The sequence below is a fragment of the Oryzias latipes genome, chromosome 8, assembly GCF_002234675.1.
Source record: "Oryzias latipes chromosome 8, ASM223467v1".
NCBI classification, from domain to species: domain Eukaryota; kingdom Metazoa; phylum Chordata; class Actinopteri; order Beloniformes; family Adrianichthyidae; genus Oryzias; species Oryzias latipes.
This window is the reverse complement of record NC_019866.2, coordinates 5,540,146-5,563,822: the sequence shown is the minus strand read 5'-3', so window position 1 is coordinate 5,563,822 and position 23,677 is coordinate 5,540,146. Positions and strand designations below refer to the sequence as shown.

General features: G+C 41.0%; 1 protein-coding gene and 1 long non-coding RNA gene across 6 annotated transcripts in view; one reads left to right on the top strand and one right to left on the bottom strand.

Moving 5' to 3' along the window:
* LOC101167963 (synaptic vesicle membrane protein VAT-1 homolog) overlaps positions 1-23,677 on the top strand; it is a 41,373-nt gene that overhangs the window by 7,636 nt on the left and 10,060 nt on the right. The window contains exons 2-4 of the mRNA XM_004071558.4: positions 11,224-11,431; positions 21,720-21,890; positions 22,919-23,008. Coding sequence (XP_004071606.1) covers positions 11,224-11,431; positions 21,720-21,890; positions 22,919-23,008 — 469 coding nt within the window. The remainder of the gene's footprint in view (positions 1-11,223; positions 11,432-21,719; positions 21,891-22,918; positions 23,009-23,677) is intronic.
* Positions 1,584-6,798, bottom strand: LOC111947737. Of its 5 annotated transcripts, none has more exons than XR_002873641.1 (10): positions 6,550-6,797; positions 5,925-6,031; positions 5,712-5,783; positions 3,714-3,890; positions 3,550-3,637; positions 2,837-3,434; positions 2,620-2,764; positions 2,455-2,537; positions 2,255-2,329; positions 1,584-1,975 (listed from the first exon to the last, which is right to left on the bottom strand). It is a non-coding gene; the product is annotated as an uncharacterized LOC111947737 (long non-coding RNA). The 5 variants fall into 5 exon arrangements; XR_002873642.1 differs by having other exon boundaries at positions 1,584-1,746; positions 1,844-1,975; positions 5,925-6,796; XR_002873643.1 differs by having other exon boundaries at positions 2,837-2,986; positions 3,048-3,434; positions 5,925-6,795.

Below are 23,677 nucleotides of genomic sequence, written 5' to 3'. Positions count from 1 at the left end.
CACATCAAATATTTACATATTTACTGTATTATACTGTTTTCATATATTTGTTACTTTTATCATCTAAATTGTCCTAAGATTTATGAAAAAATGAAAATCACACACTGAAAAATAGGGTTTGCTTTATCATTTTATTCTGCATAATGGAATGTTTGGCTCAAAACTGAGCTCTTTGGCATCGACTCAACCATTGGGTTTGGAGGAAGAGAATTGCTACCTATGACCCCAAGAACAGCTTCCCCACTGTCAAACATGGGGGTGGAAGCATTATGCTTTGTGGCTATTTTTCTGCACAGAGCTACGTCACCACGTTGATGGAGCCATTAATGGAAAATCTTGAGTGAGAACTTCCTACCCTCCTTAAGTCAGGACCCTTCAAATCAGTCATGGATGGGTCTTCCAACAGGTTAGTGACCTAGAACTTACAGCCAAGGCAACCAAGGAATGGCTGAAGAACAATCATATCAAGGTCATTGAGAGGCCCAGCCCATGTCAATCCTATGGAGAGATCTCACAGTCGCCAAGCAACAGCCACCAAATATTCATGATGTAGAAGGGTCAAAAGAAGGGCAAATACATTTATATAAATTCTTTCAAGTTGATTTCTTTCTAGGTTTGCAATTCTGCACAACAAACAAAGGACAACAACTTTTTTTCCTCCAAATAAAGGCAAAAACCTTGAAACTTCATGTGAGTTCTTGGCAACTGCCATTTCCCAAATCCTGCTCATACTGGACCCACATCTCCATGTCTTGGATATAAGTAATTAACTTGCCAATAACAAAGACTTATGAAAGGTCACTGAGGTGAACTTTGTAGACAAGTGCGGAAACTGTATAGTGTAAGGCTGATCGGCAAATAAAAGACCATGAAAGTCATCTTGGACTTTAGTAGGCATAGAGGAGGGTTCACAGCTTCCCTTTCCTGGGCATCCCCATCTCAGCTGATCTAACTTGGTTTCCTAACATCCAGGACGTTATCAACAAGGCACATCAGCACGTCTGAAGCTGCTGGCAACCTACCGCTCAGCCAGTCCAACTGCATCATGGTCTGGCTCTCAGATCAAACTGAAGAAGAGCAGCAGAAGCTTCAGTGCTGAAGATACTGGAGCAGATCATCGGCTACCCCCTTCCCTACCTGTCATCCTGTCTGAGTAAAGGGACGTGTCAAGGACAGCCCCCTTCCTGCAGCTAACATACTGATACACATATCACTCCACACTTCTAATATTCTTAATTTCTCATGTCATTTACCCCTAATTTAAGATAACTCATTGTCATTTTGCTACATTTTACTTCAGTCTTGCTCAATTAAAATGTAGTCTGTACCCTGACAAAGGATTTGGAGATGCATAGCACATTATATGAGTTTAATAGGTCAGTGTTTCATTCTAAGGTGTTGGACATACAAATCAAAGGCCAAACGTTTGAGATAAAATGAGAAGTGTCTTCAGCACAGGTGTGAGCACTGAAATGTTTAGCTAGTGTTGTAGAAACTTGAACGGAGGTTAAAAACATAATGTAATTGTTGAAATTTAGGTTGAAAAAACATTCATTGGTGCGGTGCAGAAAAAAAATCTCTCATTTCAATTAAAAGTCATTTATTTATTGGTACAAAGTTGAAATGAGGTTTTCCTTCTTATAAGCCTTTTTTAGGGGTGGAGCTGGGGCTTGAACTGCAGAAAGTCTCCTCCTCAGCAGACAATTAGTCCCTCATGTTCTCTCTCCATCAAGGCCTCTGTGCTGCCTGAGAATGAAATGAAGAGGAAAACACATAAATGCCACAAGCCCTGGACATCCATGCAGATCACAAAGAGAAACCTCCTGGCTTTGCGGGGCAGAACCTTCCAAAAGCTGGGAGGAGAGCTCTTCAACCACACTTCAAGGACCCGCACTGCTGCTGGACTTCACCAACCACAGTCTGGTCAGCAGCATGACATCCTAGAGCCTTTAGTTCTTTACCATGGCACCATAACCTGCAATCCATCACATCATGCTTGATCAGTTATGCAACAACTTTAGAAAGTGTAACCCTTGTGCTATCCTAGGCACTTTACCATTGGGAGTTGGGTCATCTAGACCCACTAGACAGTGCTCTGAACCTTTTTTCTTCAATGATTTGTGATCTTCACTGGTGTCCATGGATTACATGAAATCTTTTCACCTTTATCCACCTTTGTCATGGTAGGGAGAACACCTCAATGGAAGGGGGGGGGGTCATCTAAGATAGCACAAGGGTTACAAAAGATTTTTACCATATGCTGATTCTTGTTTTCCTGATGCTCAGACAAAGCCCTTCAGTATTTTTCTCTGGGTCATTTTGATTGGTCCTTGTGGGAAGAGATTAATGTATTAATAATACTGAAGAAATCAAGAGATATTCCACATCAACAGCATGAGAGTAACATGAAAGAAACAAGCCAACATTTATCTACAACATTACCACAATCTTTACCTGGAGGTATCATTCTGGTAACGTCTGCTCCAGCTTTTCTGACTTCCGCTTGTTCCAGCCACCGGCCTGAACGGCGAGGATGTCTGTGCAGAATGAAAGGATCAAAATGTATTAAACTGAGAAAACAAATTACACAAAAAGGATGCATCTTCAATGAGTATTTACCAGTTTTTGACACATATGTACTCGGAAGATGTGTCTGCTGAAGAGAGGAAGCTGTTCAGTCGGTTCAGTCCCTTTCCCTGAAGTTGTCCCTTCTTGATTTCATCCTCGGATCCTCATCATTTCAACCAAAATGTATGTTTGCAAACTTTTGAAACATAAGGGATTAGAAAAAAACTCCAACAGGAATAATGAGAAATAAGCCGTTGATAATTATTACCTCACACATCCAAGAGTGAACTTGAAAAGGACACATGTTCAACAGGTCCTGCCTCTCAGGACACGGAAAACCAACCTTCTCCAAATGCAATCAGAACTCGTAGACTACATCAGAGCAGAAGAACTGCAAGGTCTGTGGAGAAAGCCGTTTCTGCAAATAGAAGGGGTTCATGAAAATATCTCAACGGAACAGGTTCAGGAAGCTCGCTCACCTGGAGAGAGCTCTGAGTGGAGCCGCTTCCACTCTACATCCAGAGGAGGACGCCTCCCTGGGGGGGGGTTCCATGCATGTCTCACTGGGCAGAGGCCCTAAGGAAGACCCAGGACACGCTGGGGAGACTACGTCTCTCAGCTGGCCCCGGGGTCCCCCAAGAGGAGCTGGAGGAGAGGGAAGTCTGGGCATCTTTGCTAAGACTGCTGCCCTCACAACCTGGTTCTGGATGAATGGAAGAAGATGGATGCATGGATGGAACGTGTTCAGTCCTTTCAGCAAAACTCCACGATGGCAGACTGCGATCCTTCCTCATTTACTTTGCCAGAAGACTTTTTGGAGGACTCTGGTGCTGCCACAAACTTTCCTGCTCCACATCTCCAGGATTCTATCAAAACAAATGAATATTGTACATAAACATGATGATATGACACAAAATACATTAAGACATATAGGCAGGCGTGTTCATTTTCTTAAGGAAGAAGACATTAAAATAGCTTTACATGTTCTATTGCCCCATGAATGCAGTTCACAAAGGAGGTCTCCACAGTGTTTTTGGTCAGAAACGCATCTTCAAAATAACCACTGAGCCTAAAAGAACAGAAAAGTTTACATAAGAAAAACATTTATACCATCAAAAATGTAGGTGGAAAAATTTTTTACACACCCCAGTTGGCTCTCAAAACAGTACATTTTGCAAGTTCCATCCACTGCTACGGCAAACATGGAGGGAGAGCATGCAGGACACTGAAACAGATGAACCTGACAGCCTCTCCATCTCAAAGTTAGCAGAAAATCAGTCCAGGAACTATTTGTGCATGTTGTCTCCAAATAACTGACCCGTCTGAAAGAGGAAAGGGAAAAAAACACGAGGTTCTTTTATGTATATACATACACACATACAAGAATCAGGAATCAGACTTTCTAACAGAATTTTTAGCTATTATAAAATCGTTCCCAGTGTTTTTTTTAATTACGATCATTTTGTTTTTAAAGACATTTTTCTGCAGCACAGCAGCTCATAAGAATTTCACCTCAGAGCTGTGGTGCAGATGTTTGCCTCTGCTAATTTCCCATAAACCGTTTGTTGATTCTCTCTCCCGCTAGCTTATAGCACCTCACAAGCCCTAGCCGACATTAGCATAGCAAAAAAAAAAAATCAATGAGCAACATTGGAGCTATCCATGTGTACACTTTTGAGCCAGATACTAGCTCAGACTAGGGAACTCAGGACATTAATGGATCTACTGGTTTTTGTCTGCAAATGGATGCATCAGAATTGGAGCGGAGTAGAGACTTTGGCCCATTCATGGCAGTTAGAGCGTCACAACTAAGAGCTTTTTGAGACAATGAGTTTCATCTTCTCCTGATCCATCGAGATTTGAATAAATACTCAGAAACAGTTTTAATCTTATATTATTCTGTATATGTTTATATTTTTGTTAATGTTCTCAATAATGAGAAAAATGTTTGATCTTAAAAACGTGACTTCCATTGGAGCGGCTCTTTAACTTTGTTGACAACGCTAGGATAAATAAATGTGGTCAGCCAAATCAGCCATAATTGTTTAGACCAGGGGTTTGCAGCCTGAGGCTCCACAGCCACAAGTGGCTCCTTGACCCCTCCTTTGTGGTTCTCCGACAAAAAATAAAAATGTTTTTAATTCAAACAAATATCCTATTTTTCAGACGACACAGTGCATCACGCAAAACAAAACAGTCAGATAAGTCAAACTTTACTCAACTTGGTGATCTACTCAACAGTTGAAGCAAAGTATTACTGTGCCAGGCTCCTGACTACAGTACCCATAATGCTTCAATAATCTATCAAGCGGTAATGCACAATATTTTAAGAAATTCCAGCATTTATGACCAATTTTTTTAAACCTGACAACGTACCACAAAAAATCAATTTGAGGTCAATACGCACAATTTAGAGGGCCTACACCATGCTAGCCATTTAGAATAAACTATTTCCTCGATCTCTGAGGCTCCGCCTTTCTCTTCTTGTGGGTGTCGCCTATTTCATGACATCAACCTAGAGTCGGCGTCGGCAGCGTTTCTGCGTTTCTTCCATCCAAACTTTTGCAAAGATGGATGTGCATATTGTGTAATGAAAGCATTTTGCTGATCACCGCTAGCTCCATTGAGGAAGTGGGGGTGTCTGTTAGCCTGGAGGCGGTTTAGCTGCACAGGCTCTTCCTGGAAGAGGCTGCTCCTCACTTATGATGACGTCACAATGTGAGGACCCTCTTATTGTGAATTGGGAGGGGCTGGTGCTCAGAGGGTTTCAGAGGAATGTTGAGAGATGCGTGAATGGATCAAAATACTGCTGTGGATTAAGTTTTGTGAGGAATTAACATTATAATACACTTTAAAATTTTAAAAAGTTGATATTGCATGATATAGGCCTTTAAAGAAATACTGGCTGAGATGTACTAACAACATAAAATCTACAATGTGTAAAAAAAAGCCTTTGTAAACCCCAGTAGTTATCCAGTTTCCAAAATAACATAAATGCAAATGAGTGTTTGATTTTCTAAACGCTGAAGAGACACCTTGTGTGTCCTACTGAGTTCTGCACAGTGAGACATTAGAAAGGCTCTTAGCTGTTTAAAGGGCTGCAGACCCCCGTTTCTGGCTAAATGACCCAAAAGGAAACTTACCTCTGCGGAGACCACGTGACGTTTCCGCCCCCGTCCTCTATACAGAAGAGGCCTTCACCGTGATGCTGCGGCCTTTTAAATTTAAGATGGAAAAACGCCTCGTCATTCAACGTTAATCCTAAACAGCCAACACGTTTTTACTAAAAACCCATCTCTGGTTTCCCAAATCTAAACATTACATTTCTACAGAGAAAAGTTCAAAGCATCGCCCACCTTCCAGCTGTCCAAGAAGTTCTTCAGCCGCGCGCCTTCCTGCGGGTTCATCCGGGGGTTTTCGGGGGAGTGGGGTGGGGGTGCCCGTATGACGCTGCGTTCACTGGCTTTTCGAAATGCGCACTTCATGTCAATTGGGGCAAATTGAAGGCTTAAAAGCCTGATTACTTTAGATAATATATCCTATTTAATATATCCTATTTAAAACTTTATTGAGAATTACTACAGGAAACAGTGATGAAACCTTTTTTAACAGATAAATTAGAGCACTTCATTGTAATACTATAATATATGAGATACGTCAAAAAAATTGACAGTTAAAGAAAAAAGAATATAATAGATGCTAATATTTTATAAACTCCATCAAAATAATTGTTTCATCTCATTTATCATAATATTTATAGGTTTTTTTATCACACACCATTAGACTCGTAGTGTAAATAAATTAAAATGCAGAAAAATCAATTTAAAGAACTCTTTGGTCAGTCCCTGAACTCAACATTTTTCCGGTTTGTTGTCACATGTCAATCAAAGCCTAATCGCCGCAACAGCAACACGGAACGAGAAAACCTATACACGGGTCCCTAGAAATGTAAATAAAAGAAATTAATAAATCGCAACGTACCTTTTTACGAGATTTTCCACAGGAAAAAAAGAGAAAGGCACGTCACGTGACCCACGTCAGCCTGCATATATTTATGGAAAAGATCAGACGCGTTCAGATCCTTGAGGAAAAGTTGAATGTAACAAACAAACTACGAACTGCATGTCTGCAATGAATGGATATTATGAAAATAAAGGGGATATATACTGCTAGAAATGTTTTCAAAAATAAATCAGTCCATATTCACTCATATTTTACAATTTTCTGCGGAAAAAAAGAGAAACATATAAGTCACGTGACCCACGCGCACGTCTGCAGATATGAATGAAAGTTAACGTGTTTCTCCAACGTAACACAGAGCCTTTGGGAGAAAAAGTTGAACGAAACAAGCAAACTACAAACTGTATGTCCAACATGAAAGCACATTTTAAAAGAAAATGGTATATTTCTCACTAGAAATGTTGTCAAAATAAAAATTAGTCCTCAAAATATCTTGTTTTATGGGATATTCCACCGAAAAATGAACGTGCATCCGCCATGTTTTTTGCTCACGGCAGGCCAAACCTCCAAAGTCACGTGATCCTGAGAAGACTTGTAGAAAATGAATAGAAAAATGAAACGTATCCGCCTCACAGTTTAGGGGGCGTTTTTGTAAAACTCTCACGCATTTTCATGTGGACAAATGTAGCTACTACACATTTTAGGATGAGACTGGGTTGGACAGCATGGTGCAACAGAGGGATCATCTTTGCCAATGGAAGCGCCCCTGACTTCAGAAAAAACAGAACTGTAATCGGCAGGTTTAAATCAACACTGACAAAGTCTATCCAAGAATCAAAAGCTCCTTTTTTTAGGATCTTAATTCTGTAATGATGATGATGCAAGGATTGTGCATTTCCTAGATTGCATGATGAGTCACATGGCTGGTGCATGTCTGTCTTCTTGCTGCATGGGATTATGCCTTTGAGAGGATATTTAAAAACAATATCCAACAGTTGCTATATGTAATTTTCTTGCATCTATGGATGAAAGCAGGATCATCTGCATGTGGTTGGGAGTGGCCTGTGGGGCACAGGTTCTGTGGATGAAGAATCTGTGCAGGGTTTAATTGAATTGAATGATGGGTCAGCTACCAGCAGCAAAACATTTGGAAGATTAAGATCCCCATCTTTCCATGTGACTTTTTTGCATCTTTCTGCATTTCTTGATTTGTTAATTACATTTAAAGGTCACATCGTATGCAGATAGGAGCAGCTGTTGTCACATCCGCTTGTAGCATTTTGCTCACAGAATAAGAAGACAGTGTCTGATTTATTTCAGCAGTTGGTTTGGATGAAATGTGCTTTTCTGAAATTGATGCTTTGTGGATTTCACACAGATGTTAAACCCCAGGTGTGTCTTAATTAAACCTTTTTGTTGCGTATAATGAGGCAAAACTATTTGAGGCTTATTAATGCCTTATTAATGCATTTATGTCTTTGTTTTCCTTGTCCGAGTTGGTATCTGGCTCAAAACTGTACAGCTGGATAGCTCCAATATTGCTCACCGTTGTTGTTGCACCAGTAATGCTCAGGGATAAAATAAGAACTCGAATTGACACTTTTTAGCTGTATAATTTACATTGAAACAAGCTTTTTGGAAAGTATAGAGACTTAAATCATTGTTGGAATGCTCAGATTATGCACAGATCATGTATTTGGCAGTTCAAGGGATTTTAGAAAATGTAATCGTCTCTGAGGTGCCCTATAAAGTTGAGTGAAATGAGACAGTGAGCTCACCCAAAATGACCTAAGGGAAGAGTGACAGTAACAGTGAGTAAGGGGTGGAAAGAGGAAATATTACAGATCACGCCGAGGCTCCCCTGATGCCAAACATCAGCACTTTTCCCCCCCTCTTCTAGGCCTGCTCAAAAAAACACATTAATGCTCTCCTTTGGAGAGTCTTAGAAGGATCTGACCCATATGTTCTCAATTACCTCCCACTGGCCCACATTGTCAGTCTGGTATTTCCTCCATCAATCCTTCCCTCCCCCTCATCCATAGCCTTGTAGCTAATCCCACGAATCCTCCTTCAACCACTGGACTATCAGTGAGTCCTGCTCTTCAGCTGTCCATCATGGGGCTTTCCTTCTTTACGCATTAAAACAAGACAAGGTTTTGTGAATTCCTTAAAGACCCACTCCGAGGAAAAAACAGTTTTTGGTGTTTTTAACATGTTCTTGTGGCATTTTTCTGATGATAGAGGACATGAAGAAAACACATCTCAAAATTGCTTTTCTAAGTATTTCTTTATTCAAATCGTTGTGAATCCGGAATAGATGAAAAAATGACATTTGAAAAGTACGCATATGTGACGTAGAAAGTTCGCTGGGCAAGCTCCCTGCTCCGCTCCATTCGGATGCTTTCTGGCTAGGTCCATGTACTTTTTGGTTTTCCTCATCCAAGCTGGCATCTGGATCAAAACTGTATGGATGGATAGCTCCACTGTTGCTCCCTATTTCTGTTGCACAGTAAATGTTAGGTTATTGGCTTGGGGGGGCTGTATTCTAGAGCGTAAACTGAGAGCTCTCAGCAACTGAGATGGGAAGGGGAAATGGGTTGCTCCATACCGACAGTCCTGCCAACAACTAAGAGGTGAGTTTCTTATGAACTGCTGCCGCTCTGCAGAAACTGTGTCCTAGAAAACAACACACTTTTTTATTTTGTGCTAAAAAACGGCATCATCAGAATTAAAGGACCACTTGGAACACTGAAAAGAGATTAAAGATGATCCCATTGGGACTTTAAATTCATAATTTAGTTTGGTTCATAGAAATGGGATCTGTCGCAAATATTTTGATCCTACCTTGTTCAGCTGCTATTGATCATTTAAAAAAAAAAGTATAAAATGCACAGCAGAAGGTGGGGAAACAAAAAGAATCTCATTGAACCCACAGAAATAAAGCAGTTTACTTGTCCTGCTATCACAGGTTTTGTATGTGGGCTGAAGGAGGCCTCTGTCCTGACGTCATAAAAACAACACCTACACCAACAATACAAAGATATGAAGCTTCACTTTAGAACAACTAAATCTATGTGGATGTCACATATTTTGTTTCCACAAAATCTAAGAAATGTCCGTCTAAGTTTTTTTTCCGCTGAGGTCATCAAAGATCAAGGCCGTGCAGCCCGCTGACTCGGAGGCCTGCATAACCCCAAATTGAATCATCATCTGATTAAGTCCATTCATTTACAGTTAACTGGAAGAGGCTTTGTTCAGCACTCCCTCACTTCTGACCCTAACTGTGACTGGACGAGGGCAGGATGAGGAAACTCGAGAACACTTGTGTGCATATTTGTGTGTCTCGCTGGGAACACGTCGAAACCGAAGTGTGACTGACAGCAGCTCACAAAAGAAATGCAGCAAATGTGTTGGGGTGTGTGACTCATGTCTGCTTCCAGCTGAGCATTGATTTGTGTTCTCCCAATCACACCGGTGATTTTGAAGAGTTTTGGTCTCCAAAATCAAAAAACACAAAAAGATGGACTACTTTTAAAGAAGAAAATGAATGAAACAAACCCAGTGACTTCAGATAGAAAGACGAAGCAGTAAAAAGACAGCGAGACGGAGATCTTCCTAATTGGAGGGGATAGACAGTCAGACGCATGGCTCCCTCTGGACCATTAGAGCGGCATGGGTGGACAAAGTTTGTTCCCAGGAGGAGAGGGCTTGTTTTATGCTCAGCCATGGGGAAGAATCTGGCAGGGACGTTGATGAGTGGAGAGAAGCCAGGGAAGAAGATGGGCCCCATTGTCCCATTTTTCTGATGAGCAACAGGGGATGGGGACACTCCTCATCAAGACAAAGACCAAATGAAGATCAGGGGGATGAAAGGGAGAGCGTCAAAGAAGACAGACAGGATGAGAGCAGTCGACTAAAGAAGGGGAAGGAAGACGCTCTAAAGTTGCGAGAGGAAAAGGAGTCAGGAAGTGAAAGAGAAAGAAGGGAAGAGAAAAAGTGAGGAGAATGGAAACAAGGAGGTGGAGGGGGGGCTTTGTTGAGGGTTGGATAAGGGGGGGAGGAAGAAAACAGGAAGAGAGTTATAATGCCACAGTCGTCTCCGTTTCCTCTGTCCCTCGATTGAGCTCCCCTGATTGGTCGGTGGGCTGACTGAAAGAGGATTTATATCTTGGGTCATTCTTCTGGAAAGAGACAGTTGTGTATCAGAGGATCCTGCTCTGATAAGTAGAGGTTGGGAGCACAAGGTGGTCAAGATTTCAAGGAGGATGTGCACCAAAGTTATTTTGCAAGACAAGAAAGCTAAAAAAAAAATAATCCCAATCACATGCTGAAGGATTCTCAAACTCAACAGATTTCCGTTTGGAAATCACTTCTGAATCAGCAATGTTCTTGTATTTCCACATACATCAGCCCTGACTTTTTACATCTACTCTTACTCATCTCTTTGGTTTTCCTAGTTGGATGTTTGCATGTCTGCTGTTTTGTTGCAAGGAAAACAATCAACCCCATTCTTACCATTCCTGCCACACCATTTCAATCCTTCATTCTGCGCCACAGAAACCACGGGGTTCAGATGCCGACCGCTTCAACTTGGTTGCTCGTCAGCTGAAGAATGTATCCAATAAGTGGCAGCAGTTAACTGTCAAAAAGTTTCCATTTAACTAAACTGATCATGTCTTTTACTTTCTGTTTCAGGTGGGAGATAAAGTGATGGTGCTGAACCGCTACGGGCTGTGGCAGGATGTGGCGGCAGTGCCGGCCAGCCACACCTTCCTCATCCCAGACGGGATGACTTTTGAAGAGGCTGCAGCCCTCCCTGTGAATTACATCACCGCCTACATGATGCTCTTCGACTTTGGCAACCTGCGACCCAACCAGAGCGTGCTCGTCCACTCCGCTGCAGGTATCGCCTGGCAAAAACAACTTTCACGTGCGCCCTCTCTCAGTTGTGACAGTATTTGCAATTCTTCATGCACTGTGGCTTTAAATTAGAGTTCATGTATACAGAAACATAATAAATGTTGTCATTGTAAACTGAACCTAATCGGTTAATCGCTGCTTGCACAGCCCTGAAACTACACATTTTAATCAATTTATAATTAGAATCAACATTAGTGAGATTAGTGTTATTCATGCTACACATAATTACTCATCTGAACCCCCCCATCTGTATCTCATCCTACAATCTTGGTTATTTCTCACTGCTGCTCGCATGAGTTCTCATGTTTCTCCGTATGATGTATGTCTGTTGGAGGAGACCGAGCTCTTCATTTGTGTGAGATATGGCTCCAGCTTTTGCTCTCACCATTACTGCCTTAATGCTAGCGCACCTGCCACCTGCGCTGTGAGGTCAAAGATCAGCCTGCGTGGGGATGGAGATGGGGACTGAGGGAGAAAAGGCACCTGCTTTGGGGCGTGATGCATCAAGCCTGAGAGCATTTGATTTAGCTGTCTTTACACAGAGGGGCCAGCTGTAGAAAGCCCGACAGCATTAGCCAAAAGAAATGGTTCCCTCTCATTATCTGCTGGTGTACAGCTCTCACTTTCCCCCCTTTTTCGATCTTTTTTTTTGTGCACAGGGAACTAAATGAGGTTGCTGTGCATTTGGGACACCGTGTGGGTGTAAATGGCTCAGGGAAGTAAGCACATATTGAAAAATGTCCTTATTCTCATTGGGAAATGGAGCAGGAGCTTTGGGAGCCTGTCAGTGCAGGTGCTTCTCTCCTTTGTTATTAAAATAAATGGACGAAAAGTAACTACGGTATCTGTATTTCACATGCTGCCAAAATGGTTTATACCTGTAGTCGGTCTCCAAATCTAACTAACCCGCCATCATGTCATTGTGGTGATGACCTTTGTCCGCAAACAAAAAAGGTTTCTGAGTAGGATGTTTTTGCTGCATCCGGAACGCTCCGGAAGCACGGTTTAGGACATTTCTCCCTGCTGGTTCAGTCGACGCAGCACCTCTTGTTTCTCAGGGCGGCCTGCCAGTGTTTGCTCGCCAGCTGTCCAGACGTCAGCCCTGTTAAAGCACGCTGTGACAAAAAACATTTGCTGAATGGTTGGGCCTGGATTCTTAGCATGTGTCAGTGATTATCGCGCAGAAAGATCCCCGCCACATGTTAGATTGTTGATGATAAGCTCTGGTGAGTAAGGTGTTTAGAGATGCGCACATCTCTCAGGCAGCACGGCGTGACTGCACAGCTCACACGGTAGGTAAAAAAGTGTCCCACCCAGGATCAACCTTGTTCCTGATGATCCCTGATTAGATCAAAGGTTTCTGCTGGGACAGCTGGAGCGAGGAGCAAGGAGTCGATCCCTTTTACCTACTTTTTACAACAAGTAATCTAAAAAAAATATGCATAACCTGCTTTAGACTTGCAGAGGAAAATATTTGAATTGTATCTAGGTTTTAATAGATTATATATATTGAGCCTTTATAAGAAAAGGTTCAACTTTATTTGTCTCCTTAAATATCTGCTGCAAAATTGGAATCTTAAGAAAGTATAATTTGAAATAATTGAATTAAGATAAATTGTGTTAGTTTATGTCTATTACAAGAAAAATAATCATATTAAAAAAATGTTTAAATTGGAAAATAATCTTAGTGAAACCCTTGTGCTATCCTAGGCAGTTTAACATTGGAAGTTGGGTCATCTAGACCCAATAGAGAGTGCGCTGAACCTTTTTTCTTCAATGATTTGTGAACCTCACTGGTGTCCATGGTAGGAATAACACGTCAATGTAAAGGTGGGGTCATCTAAGATAGCACAAGGGTTAAGAAAACATGTCTTAGCAACTACAGTTTCTATCTTAACCCCTGCATGGTGTTTTTGACTTCCCGTTTTAAGTTTTTATAAGGATAAATAATAATATAATAATATTTTTAAAAGTACATCATAAACAAATAAAGAAATAATACAATTAATAATTAGACAAATTTATAATAGGAAGAATTCTTGGTAAGACCATTTTCCTACCCTAATGGGAGACTTTTCCACTTATTAAAGATATTCTTTTGAAGAATTTAGAATTTTTTACTTTCTTGGCAGCCTCGTTTTAAATAAGAATGTACATAAAACGCATTTAAAAATACTTTGAATGCCCAAGTTCAAACATATGTTGTAACAGGAAATTGGGTGAAATTAACGTTTTCAAATGAAATGAGTGATCTTTAGTATTATCCATGCTGCAATAATAGCACTTTCTTCCACTCTGCTCACTAAATAGTCTCTTTTCTAACCTTAAAGTATCACATGATAATATGGATTTCCACCGTTGAAATTCACCAAAAACCACTTTAAAAGAATTTGCCTCCACCTCGTGTGTCCATGGAGTAAAATAATTATGAATATGTGTTCTGTGATGTGATGAAGCAATAATCCCAAGTAAGTAGACGGGCTGTTGCAGCTCGGCCTTGCCCAGAACTTCAACAAACACCCATTTAACTACTTACAATGTTGTCTGTGTGTCTTAACACTTTCCAGCAGAAGATTCCTGAAGCGAATTTGATATCCTGCTCCACAGCAGAATCTGTGTGCATCCCTGAATATAAACTGCATTCCTGATGGATCAGTTTATGTTGAGTCAAGTTTTATTTTTTTATTTTTTTTAAGCGTGTTTGTATGTGACATGAACTTGGAGGCATCTGCACGGATGAGGAGTAACAGCGGGGAAGAACAAAGGCGGGGGCCTGACTTCAGTCACAGACTGCAGAGCAATCATGATGGTTTTCATCAAACGCTCATGGCAAAATTTTTTGACAACTCTTTATCTCTGCAGCCGTACATTTAATAGCTGTTGCGCGACTTTCAAGTTAGTGCTTGAGAGGTTCATCCAGTCTGTCTTAGTCTAGTAGGAATTTAGGCTATTTAGAATTAATTTAGGATTTAAACCATCCCTAAAGTACTTGGAGCTCGTGTTTAAACAGTTGGTCTGTAGATAATTGGCTAAATCGTTTTTTTAATCAATTTAGTTAGATTATGTTTTGCGATTTTTTTTTTTGTAAGGTGTAAAGTAATAAAAAAATTGGACAGATAGGATACAGTTTGAAGAAAACCAGACAAGAAATTGAATTAAGAAAAAAAATTGGTTTATTTCAAACGATCAAAACAAAAACAAAAACTTTAAAAAAGCATAGATATATCAAAATTTGGATGCTTAGTTGTGGCTTGATGGAAAAATAAGAAAATAACAAGGAAAAGACGATGCACTTTCATACAGTATATATCCACATGCTATAGTGACATAAAAATCATAAATAGACATATTTGTGTTTATACATACAGTACATGACATATAAAGTGGCAAAAACTCCCCCTCCGATCATCTTTCGATCTATTGTAAATGTATTCCCAGTGGTCTTTAAATTATGATTATGTTTTTAGACCCCAAAAAAACTTGTGCCCTTATCTATCCATCCTTTTTAACCTTTTAACCCACTACATCCCTTTTGGGGTCACTGCGTAAGCGGGGTTCACCCTGGACAGGTCGCCAGTCAGTCACAGGGCACACAATCACTCCCACACACACTCACATGCACACCTAGGGACACTTTAGAGTAAACATTTAACCAATGAAGCATGTTTTCGGACTGTGAGACGAAGCTGGAGTGCCAGAAGAAAAGCCACACATGCATGGGAGTGAACAAGCAAACTCCATTTTTAATCTTAATTTTCCTCCATCATGTTCTCCATTATGAGAAAAATGCCACAAGAACATGTTAAAAACACCCAAAATACAATTTTCACGCTCACATTATAGAATGACTTTTGACTTCAAGTAGGCCAGAGAATTTTAGTTAAAAAAAAACCTTCACAGATTTATGATTAAAATTGTGCTGCTCGTCTTCACAACAATAGTTTGTTTTTTTCTGATTTGTTTGTGAAGACTCATCATTTATCCAGGTTGATTCCATCGCAGTAGTAGGTTTAAAAGTTGTCATCTGGACATAGTTTTTAAAATTGAAAACGTTTCACCTCTTATTCAGAATTGACAAAGCCTTCTGGATAAAGTTTTCAACGTTAAAAACCAAGTCCAGATGACAACTTTTAAAACTACTACTGCGATTCTCTTCTGATAGCTGATTGGAGACCATGCTCTATTGTTCCATTGTGCAGGTAATCCCATCAACATAGAGACGTTGGCCTCTAAAATATGGTGACCTGTAAACTACCAGCGTTGTGTGACTGGTCTGACTGGTGTCATGTATGCGTTCCCGTACGTAAACTCTGAATAATGCTCAGCTGCCTATCCCGTGGCTCCACTCCTGTCCTTTCTCTCCAAACAATAGCTTGTTGTATTTCCTCCCATCGAGCCTCTCCTCTCCACCGCACCGCACATCTGCATCCTCCGCTGCCCTCCTCCCCCTCCGGCCTGCTGTAACCTCCTCTCCCTCAGCATGACCTCCACATATCCGTGCAGCAGTCCTCGCCTCGGGGACCGTGTGGATGCTTCCCCTTTTGTTTTCCCCAGAGAAACTGGGTGGAGGGGGAAGCTCAGCGACATTTGGATGCATCTCGTGGGTCTTCAACTGTACCCAGCCAAGTGCTTTTCCTCTGACCTCTCCCTGAACTTCTCCTAATGTTTATGAAGCTCAGCCAGCCAACGAGCCACCACACCCACACTTCACATTCCTGCATATTATACCTACATATGGGGCTCCGCCGCTCAGCGATGACGTCCACTCCTCTTTTATTTATGAGTCCTGGACTGAGTTTGTGCCAGCTCCAAGTGCATTGTGTTGCAGATGTGGATTGCATGATATGATTAGGTGCTGCTGTGAAGGTAGGCGTCCCCTTTGGGTCAAGCTTTGACCCAGAACTTCCCAGATTTTGAATTTTGTCGGTTTATTTCTCCCACTCACCAACAATGAAGCTTCCATCCTTTGCAGATGCTTCAGTCTGAATCTTCAGTGTTTTTACTCAAGTGATAGATTTCACTGAGGAGCAGCTGCCAGAACTGGAAGTGATGCTTTCAGCGGCTGCATGTGGGTGAAATAAAACCGAGCGTCTCAGCTGAGGAGTTTTGCTAAATGTTTCCATAGAACTACTTGTACTGGAAACAACATTTTATTGCTATAAATGTATCCTATATATTCAACATGAAAGTGAGACACTTTTCCAGATTATTTTAAACGATAGCACAACTTTCTTTTTAAGTACAGCGATTTGTTTAACTACCCAGCATGTGCAGCCACACTTTCAGAACTTTGCTCTTTTTCTGTTACTTTCTCAATTTAAAAAAACTTATTTTTATGTGATTTTTCATAATTTACTTAATCAATTTTTTTAATTTAGCTTGCATGGGGACGACATTTTGTTATGCAATTTTAAAACTATACATTGCTCCATTTTTCCAAGAAAAAGTGTAATAATTTCTTGTGGTGAAACTTTTTTTCATTTAGTTTCTGTCCTTTTTGCATTTGGAGTTTTTCTGGGGAATTTTTTTGATTTGTGAAGCCACTTAAACTGTATCTGCAAATTATTCAGTATTTAAATGTTCTTAACAGTCTCCTCATAACACTTAACTTGCCAAAAAACTATTTAAAACCATAAGCTTGCCCTTAAGGCAGTTAATTCTTTCCAGTGTATTGCATAGAGCGTTAAAAAATGTCAAGTGCTGGGCGTGTCTGACTGCTGTAAAACTGAACAGGGATTTCCAAGATCCCCATTAATAAGTCACCTTATAGAAAAATACAAATCCCCTCAATTGAAGTGATGAAGTAATGGATCTGGAGATTATTAAAAAAAAAAAAGGAAACAAAAAGAAATTATTACCGTGGTACATTAAATTGTGTTAGCTGTGAGTGTGTAAATTGAGGGGGTACATTCTGGTGAAAGTGGGGTGAAAATAAATGCCACCCTTCTGTAGATCTTCAAGATTTCTGTCACACCTGCAGGCAAAGCCGCAGGCATGTTTGCTTCCAGTGCAGCTGATCTATCAAAAAAAAAATAAAAAGACAAGAAAATGTTTGCAGGGTGGGATGAGTGTACGAGACTTTTAAGTAATAGGTTGAGACATAAAAATGTCCATCTAGTTTTATTACATTCTGTACTCCCAGATCTCATTCATTATTTATTCTCATCTTTGTAAGCATCGGATCCTTTGCCCTTAAAACGTTGTTTGACAGTTCTTCTGGGTGTTGCAATAAATGTCTGCTGAGAAAATCTCCTCTCCTCCATGTCTGTGTGCTCAGGAGGCCCTACCCTAGTTCACAGAATACTAATTCACTCTGACCACTGAGTAGGAGTCGGGGCCTCGTGCTTGAACTGTCTGTGCGTTCCTCAGGCGTGGCATCCCCGGCGGCAGATCTGTGCGCCGAATGAGGAAGAAAACCAGGCCAACCTCCATCCTAACCTGCCAATCCCATCGCTTTATGGCGCTGCATCCGTTGACAAATGACCCCATCTTCCCCAACCCCTGCCACCACACGCAGGCGCAGGTGTGCAGCCTCTGTCGGGGCACCTGTTGGTGCTTGGGAAACCGTGCAGCATGGCGGGATGAGTGTGCAGCAGCTTGTTTGACTGCAACCAGCTTTATGACAGGAAAAGGCTTTGCGTGTGTTTCAGAATGTGTTTTTATGGTACCATGGCGTTATTTGTGTTTGTTAGCGCCGAGAGACTCACAGAATCACAAGCACTTCCTCCACACAGGCAAATGCACCCACTAACTAAAAATGGGTTTCCTCTATGAAACTCACCAACAAAAACAGCCCATTAGACTGTTCTTTCAGCACGCCACTCGTGCACACACATGCACACGCTAGCTCAGTCATCCAGGAAAAACAACACGATTACATAATGCAGTTTAATACCTTAAGAGTCCACGTTTGCAAACAGCCAGCCTCATTTGAATCAGAATTAAGAGCTTCAGAACAAATCTGCTCCCTGACATTGTTCTGGTTGGCAAAAAGAGCTTCAAATATGCAGATTCATTCTTTGTCAGCCACTACCACTGGCTTAATGATAGGTTTGAAAATAAATGTGCAAATATGTTGAGGAAAACCCCAAAAAATACTGAGCTCAGTGACCAGGGAGCAGCCATGACGGCTGTAAGCATGTGGTCCCCAAACGCTCACTGGTTCACGTTGTTCCTCTGGCGTGAGGCCCCGTTTATGAATCTAACAAACAGATAAGGAAGATGCTTCTCTCCAAAATGGATAGACAGATGTTTTACTACATGGATGTCCATTCTTGTCGCCTCCACCCATCTCTGCTGCTGAACTCTGGGTGTGGATCAATAATAGTGGCCTCAGTGTCAGTTTGGATTCCTCTGTGTTTTGAGGAAAATTCCTCTTCGCTCCCAACAGTCATACTATGGATGCCAAGCACAATTTGTGCCAGAAAGCGAGAATCTAAGGATTCAGGGGAAGACAAAACTCGGCTCTGTCTGCAGTTTGCCCGAGCCAAGAGTAAAACTGAATAAATAGGTGGATTTTTATTTTGTTGTTGTTGTTTTTTGACATGTCCTTGTTTCCAGGGGTAAACAATTCAATCGAATTTTGTGGAAAACAAATGAAATTTGCTGCAAGAATCTGCTTAAGCTGCTTTCTCCTGGCTAAGTATTTTGTGGCCAACTTGCAGTTTGACGAAGCAGGCATGCTGGGACAAAATGTAAATCAAGAAATCTGAGAAAAATGGGAGGTAGAGGTTAATGAAAGGTTAATATTTTAATCTTGGCATATTTGGGAAGATTAGCAGATACCAGCAGGCAGTTGGGGCTATTCGCTCTTCTCTGCTTTGTGATCCTTGTACATATGGATGTGTGCGTGTGATCCTAGGTGGGGTGCGGTAAGGGGTTCTTGGCTCAGCTCGGCAGTCTTGTGATGGAAGATCAGGAGTTTGTTCTCATGGGAATCAGAAATATGTACCTTCTTATCTTTTAAATAAAGACTTTTTACCCGTTTATTTCTCTTATTTAAACAACTGATTGTGAAGCAAATTTGCTGATGGGAAAAGAAGAAGTATAACAGTTTGGAAGGGCAGCATTGTGTTTGACAAGATGCACCTATTTTTGGAGATTTTTATCGTTTGCATTTTTGCTTTTAACATTTACTTTTCTTGCTCTTCTCTTCCTGCCGTGACTTGTTCAGCTGTTAGTGCACAAAATCAAACGTGTGCACTCTGTGAATGTCACTTTGCATTTGTTTAACAAAGATCAAACAAATGTGCATTTTTTGAATTATCAAAATTAGCACAAACTTTTTTTTTGTCTACAAGCAAGCTGTCAAATGTGAAATTTAAAGAAAAAAAATTATCTGATTGTTAACATTTCCCTTCCATCCCCAAAGGAAGAGCAGCCAATGAAACAAAATGGCTCCCTTTGCTCAGTCATTGCTGGCAATTTGGCTGATGTTACCTTGGCAACACAAACTTGGTTTCAGTGAGAACAAGGAGAGATAGTTGCTGTTATACTGCAGCCACGATGGCTCTCATATCCAACAGCAACAACCTTGATTTTGTTTCTCGGATCCGCTCTGTCAGCAGCTGAGATTATCCTCAGTCAAACTGACCATTTATCGCCGAAATTCATGCTAAAAATAAAAATAATGTCAGAAAAGTTTTGGGTTGGGTTTGGTTGATTGCATGTAGTTTTTTTTATTTCTGAGTGGTTCCAGCACAGAAAGCCTTTCAGCCTCAGTGGCATCATTAGATCGTGTTCATCCAGCGAGCTGGTGTCAGTGTTGTTTTTATGTGATTGTGCAGCCACCTAGAAAGCTGCTGCGACGTTGCCAAGGAAATGATGCCATTGCACATATTCAGGGGCTTAAAGAGATGTTCAAAAGGATGTCTCTTAGAGGAGATGTTTTGGATATGTCTCACCTTAAAGAGACCCTTAAAGAAGAGGTAGATACTCTAGAAAGAATGAATCCTAGTTTTTCCTTTCAGAGCATGATTTGTTTGTTTTACTGTGGAAAATTCACAAGAAGAAAAAGGAACAGATTTCTCATTTATTTGTATTTATTTAAAATATTAAAATTATTATTCGTTCATTCATCTTCTTAACCGTTTATTCCCTTTCGGGGTCACGGGGTTGCCGGAGCCTATCCCGGCCACTGTAAATTATTACAGGAGGATAAATACATTATATATTTGTAATTCACAGAAATTAATTAAAAAATCTACATTAAGTCCTGCTCTCTGCATAAAAAAACCTTTTCTGTTTGTTTCATTGATACACAGTAACTCACAGGTCAGGATTCTCATGGAATTCTAGCACCAATAGAAAAGATGTAACAAACTCCAGATTTTTCTTTTCACACTTTGTATATTAGCTGTCTAGATAGATCCCAAAGGGACATGCAGAAAATGAAAAATGACTGAAATTGATTTCATTGATTAAAAATGTCCAAAGTATTCCTTTTTTTAGAATCTAGTGAACTCCCAAAGGCCTTTTTGTGCATTTGTTTTCCTACCTTTGTGCTTTCTGAATCAGATCCTCTCAACCAACCTGGCGGTGCCATTAAAAAATAAAATTAAATATTAAGAAACTTGTTGCTCTGTGTTCCTTTTGTTCTCTTGTGTCATATATAATCTATTCTTTACTTGGCCAAGCATGAATGACCTTTATCGATGCCTTTCTGCTCCGCTCCTCAACTCTGCCTCCATTGCAAACAAGCCACTGGTTATCAGTAACCTATTACTTTTTGCACTGGCTCCCCTCACAAACACTGGTTGAGGCATTTGTCAGAAGTGTACACACACTCACACACAGTGGAAAATAAAGGCCGATTTTCAAGACTTTGTAATTAAGGTTTGACTCTCCTCTCCTCATTTCCTTAGCTTGTCTCAGATCATGAGGGAAAAAAATTGATGCCCTATTAGGTGACAATTGCTACTTTCTGCAGGGTGGATGTGTGTGTAAGTGCATGAGTGTGTGGGTGTCTATACCCCCCCCCCCCCCCCCCCAGGCCAGCTGAAGTAATCTGATTGTGTTTAATGCATAATGTGTTTACATACCCCTGAGAGACACACATACACTGAGTTATTGACGGGCTTGTTCCATGACCATAAATAATGCACATCACATTTATTTCCCATTGAAAATGCTTTTCGAGTGGGAGACCCTGTCAAGCTGCATGTCACCTGGGGCTTAGTAAATATACACCTATATTTAATCTTAAACGTTCATCAATACTTTCGGCACCGCTGTTTCTTGCTCACAAATGAATTCCTCCTCTCTGCTTTCAGGCGGAGTGGGCATTGCAGCCACTCAGCTGTGCAAGACGGTGAAAGATGTGACTGTGTTCGGCACTGCATCTGCCAGCAAACACGAGACCATCAGCTCAGGCGGCGTCACGCACCCCATCGACTATCGCACCAAGGACTATGTGGAGGAGGTCCGCAAGATCAGTCCAAAAGGTGAAAAAAATATGTGCACCTTCTGCAGGGATGAAGTGATTTCTTTCTGGATTTTGTGTGCACAGAGACCTGTGATTGTAAATAAAAGCTGGATAAATAGCCCACTTTGAATTACGTCTAGGTTTATAACAGAGCGCATGCCATTCAGAGTCACTGTCTCATAAGGCAAACAGACCTCCATCTGCTCAGCAACAATGTTCACGTCTGCAGCCTTTGTTGGTCGCTTAAATAATCTGCCGGCACTCAGATAAAACCTGTTTGTGGCATTCTTTTTTTTTAGCAGAGATGGTTTGCATTAAATTGATAAATGGTGAAAACAAATCCCAGTTCTATTTAGTATTGTGTAGAAGGACTCTAAAACGTCCTGGTTTTTGGAGCCCTGAGACATTATCCAGTTCCTGCTAGTGTCATGTTTACATGCTGGAGGCTGTTTTCTTTACAGCTCACAGTGTGACAGAAAGGCATTACAGAGACAAATATGTGAGGAGTGAGAAGTGACACTTTAGACAAAATGTGTCTAATTAGAAGTGGGATCAATGTGCAGCCCTGCTCTCCACTGACCCTTTCGGAAATTCATCTGTTCTCTGGTCAAGGAGGAGCCCTGCTGAGAGCCTCCTATAATCAATACAAGCTGGGCTGAACAGAGCATGGAGGGGTGGCCCATTCTAAAGACGCCCTCCTGGCACAGAGGAGCATCATTAAGGTTGAGGCTACATGTCTGGGCATTAATAAGCCACAGAAAAGCCATGGAGCTATCATGCTGTGCTTTACTGTTTGTCCAAAGGCCGGTTTGTTATTCCGGGGTGGACTGTGATCGAGAGATAGTTTATGCCTCCTGTTTTACTATTGACAAGAATGATAAAACAAGGATCTCGCACAGCCTTCCTTTAGTTCTCCTTTATGGGTTTCTCTGCACGTAAACATGGCACGACTTGGCTACAGTCCTTACTCTGACTGTAGTTAAATCTGGCCCCTAGAAAGAGCTTCTTTGGAGATGTGATAACTACTCCGTCTTTCTTCTCCTGCAGGTCTGGACATCATACTGGACCCTCTTGGAGGATCTGACACCCATAAGGCCTACAACCTCTTAAAGCCCATGGGAAAACTTATTACTTATGGTAAATAAAAAGATCAAATTAATACAAAAAGACAACATCTCATCTGTAAAGTTTTGGTTTTTTTTACACGTAATGTCCCACTCAGATCATCTTTTGATCTGTTTTCAAAGCGTTCCCGCTAGCTTACAGCCCCTCACACCCCCAAACCAACAATACCAGTGCAAATAAAATGGCAGGCAGTATTGGAGCCATGCAGCTGTACAGTTTTGAGCCAGATTTCAGCTCAGACGAGGAAAACAAAGAGTTACAGGGATCTATTTGTCCGAAAGTGGATGAATCAAAATGGAGTGGAGCATATTGTCTGTCACAAATATCATCTTTTTTAAATGGCATTTCTTTCATCTGCTCCTGATTTACAACAATTTGAATAAATAAATGCCCTGAAATGCAATTTTAATGCAAATTTCCTTCACATATATCCTCATTCATCTGAAAAATGCCAGAAGAGCATCTTAAAAATGAAGTTTTCTTTGTATTGGGTCTTTGAACACCTTCATTAGCAATATTATATTTAGGAATGTGTTCAAGCTTTCAAATCTTTTTTGTAATTCATGAAAATAATCCTGAACTCAAATGAGTTTAACTGAGCTGGCTGGCATTCCTCTGAACAGGGTGAAAGACACCAAGGCGTTTTCCCAATGGAGCTAAAACTCCCACAAACAAGGCATT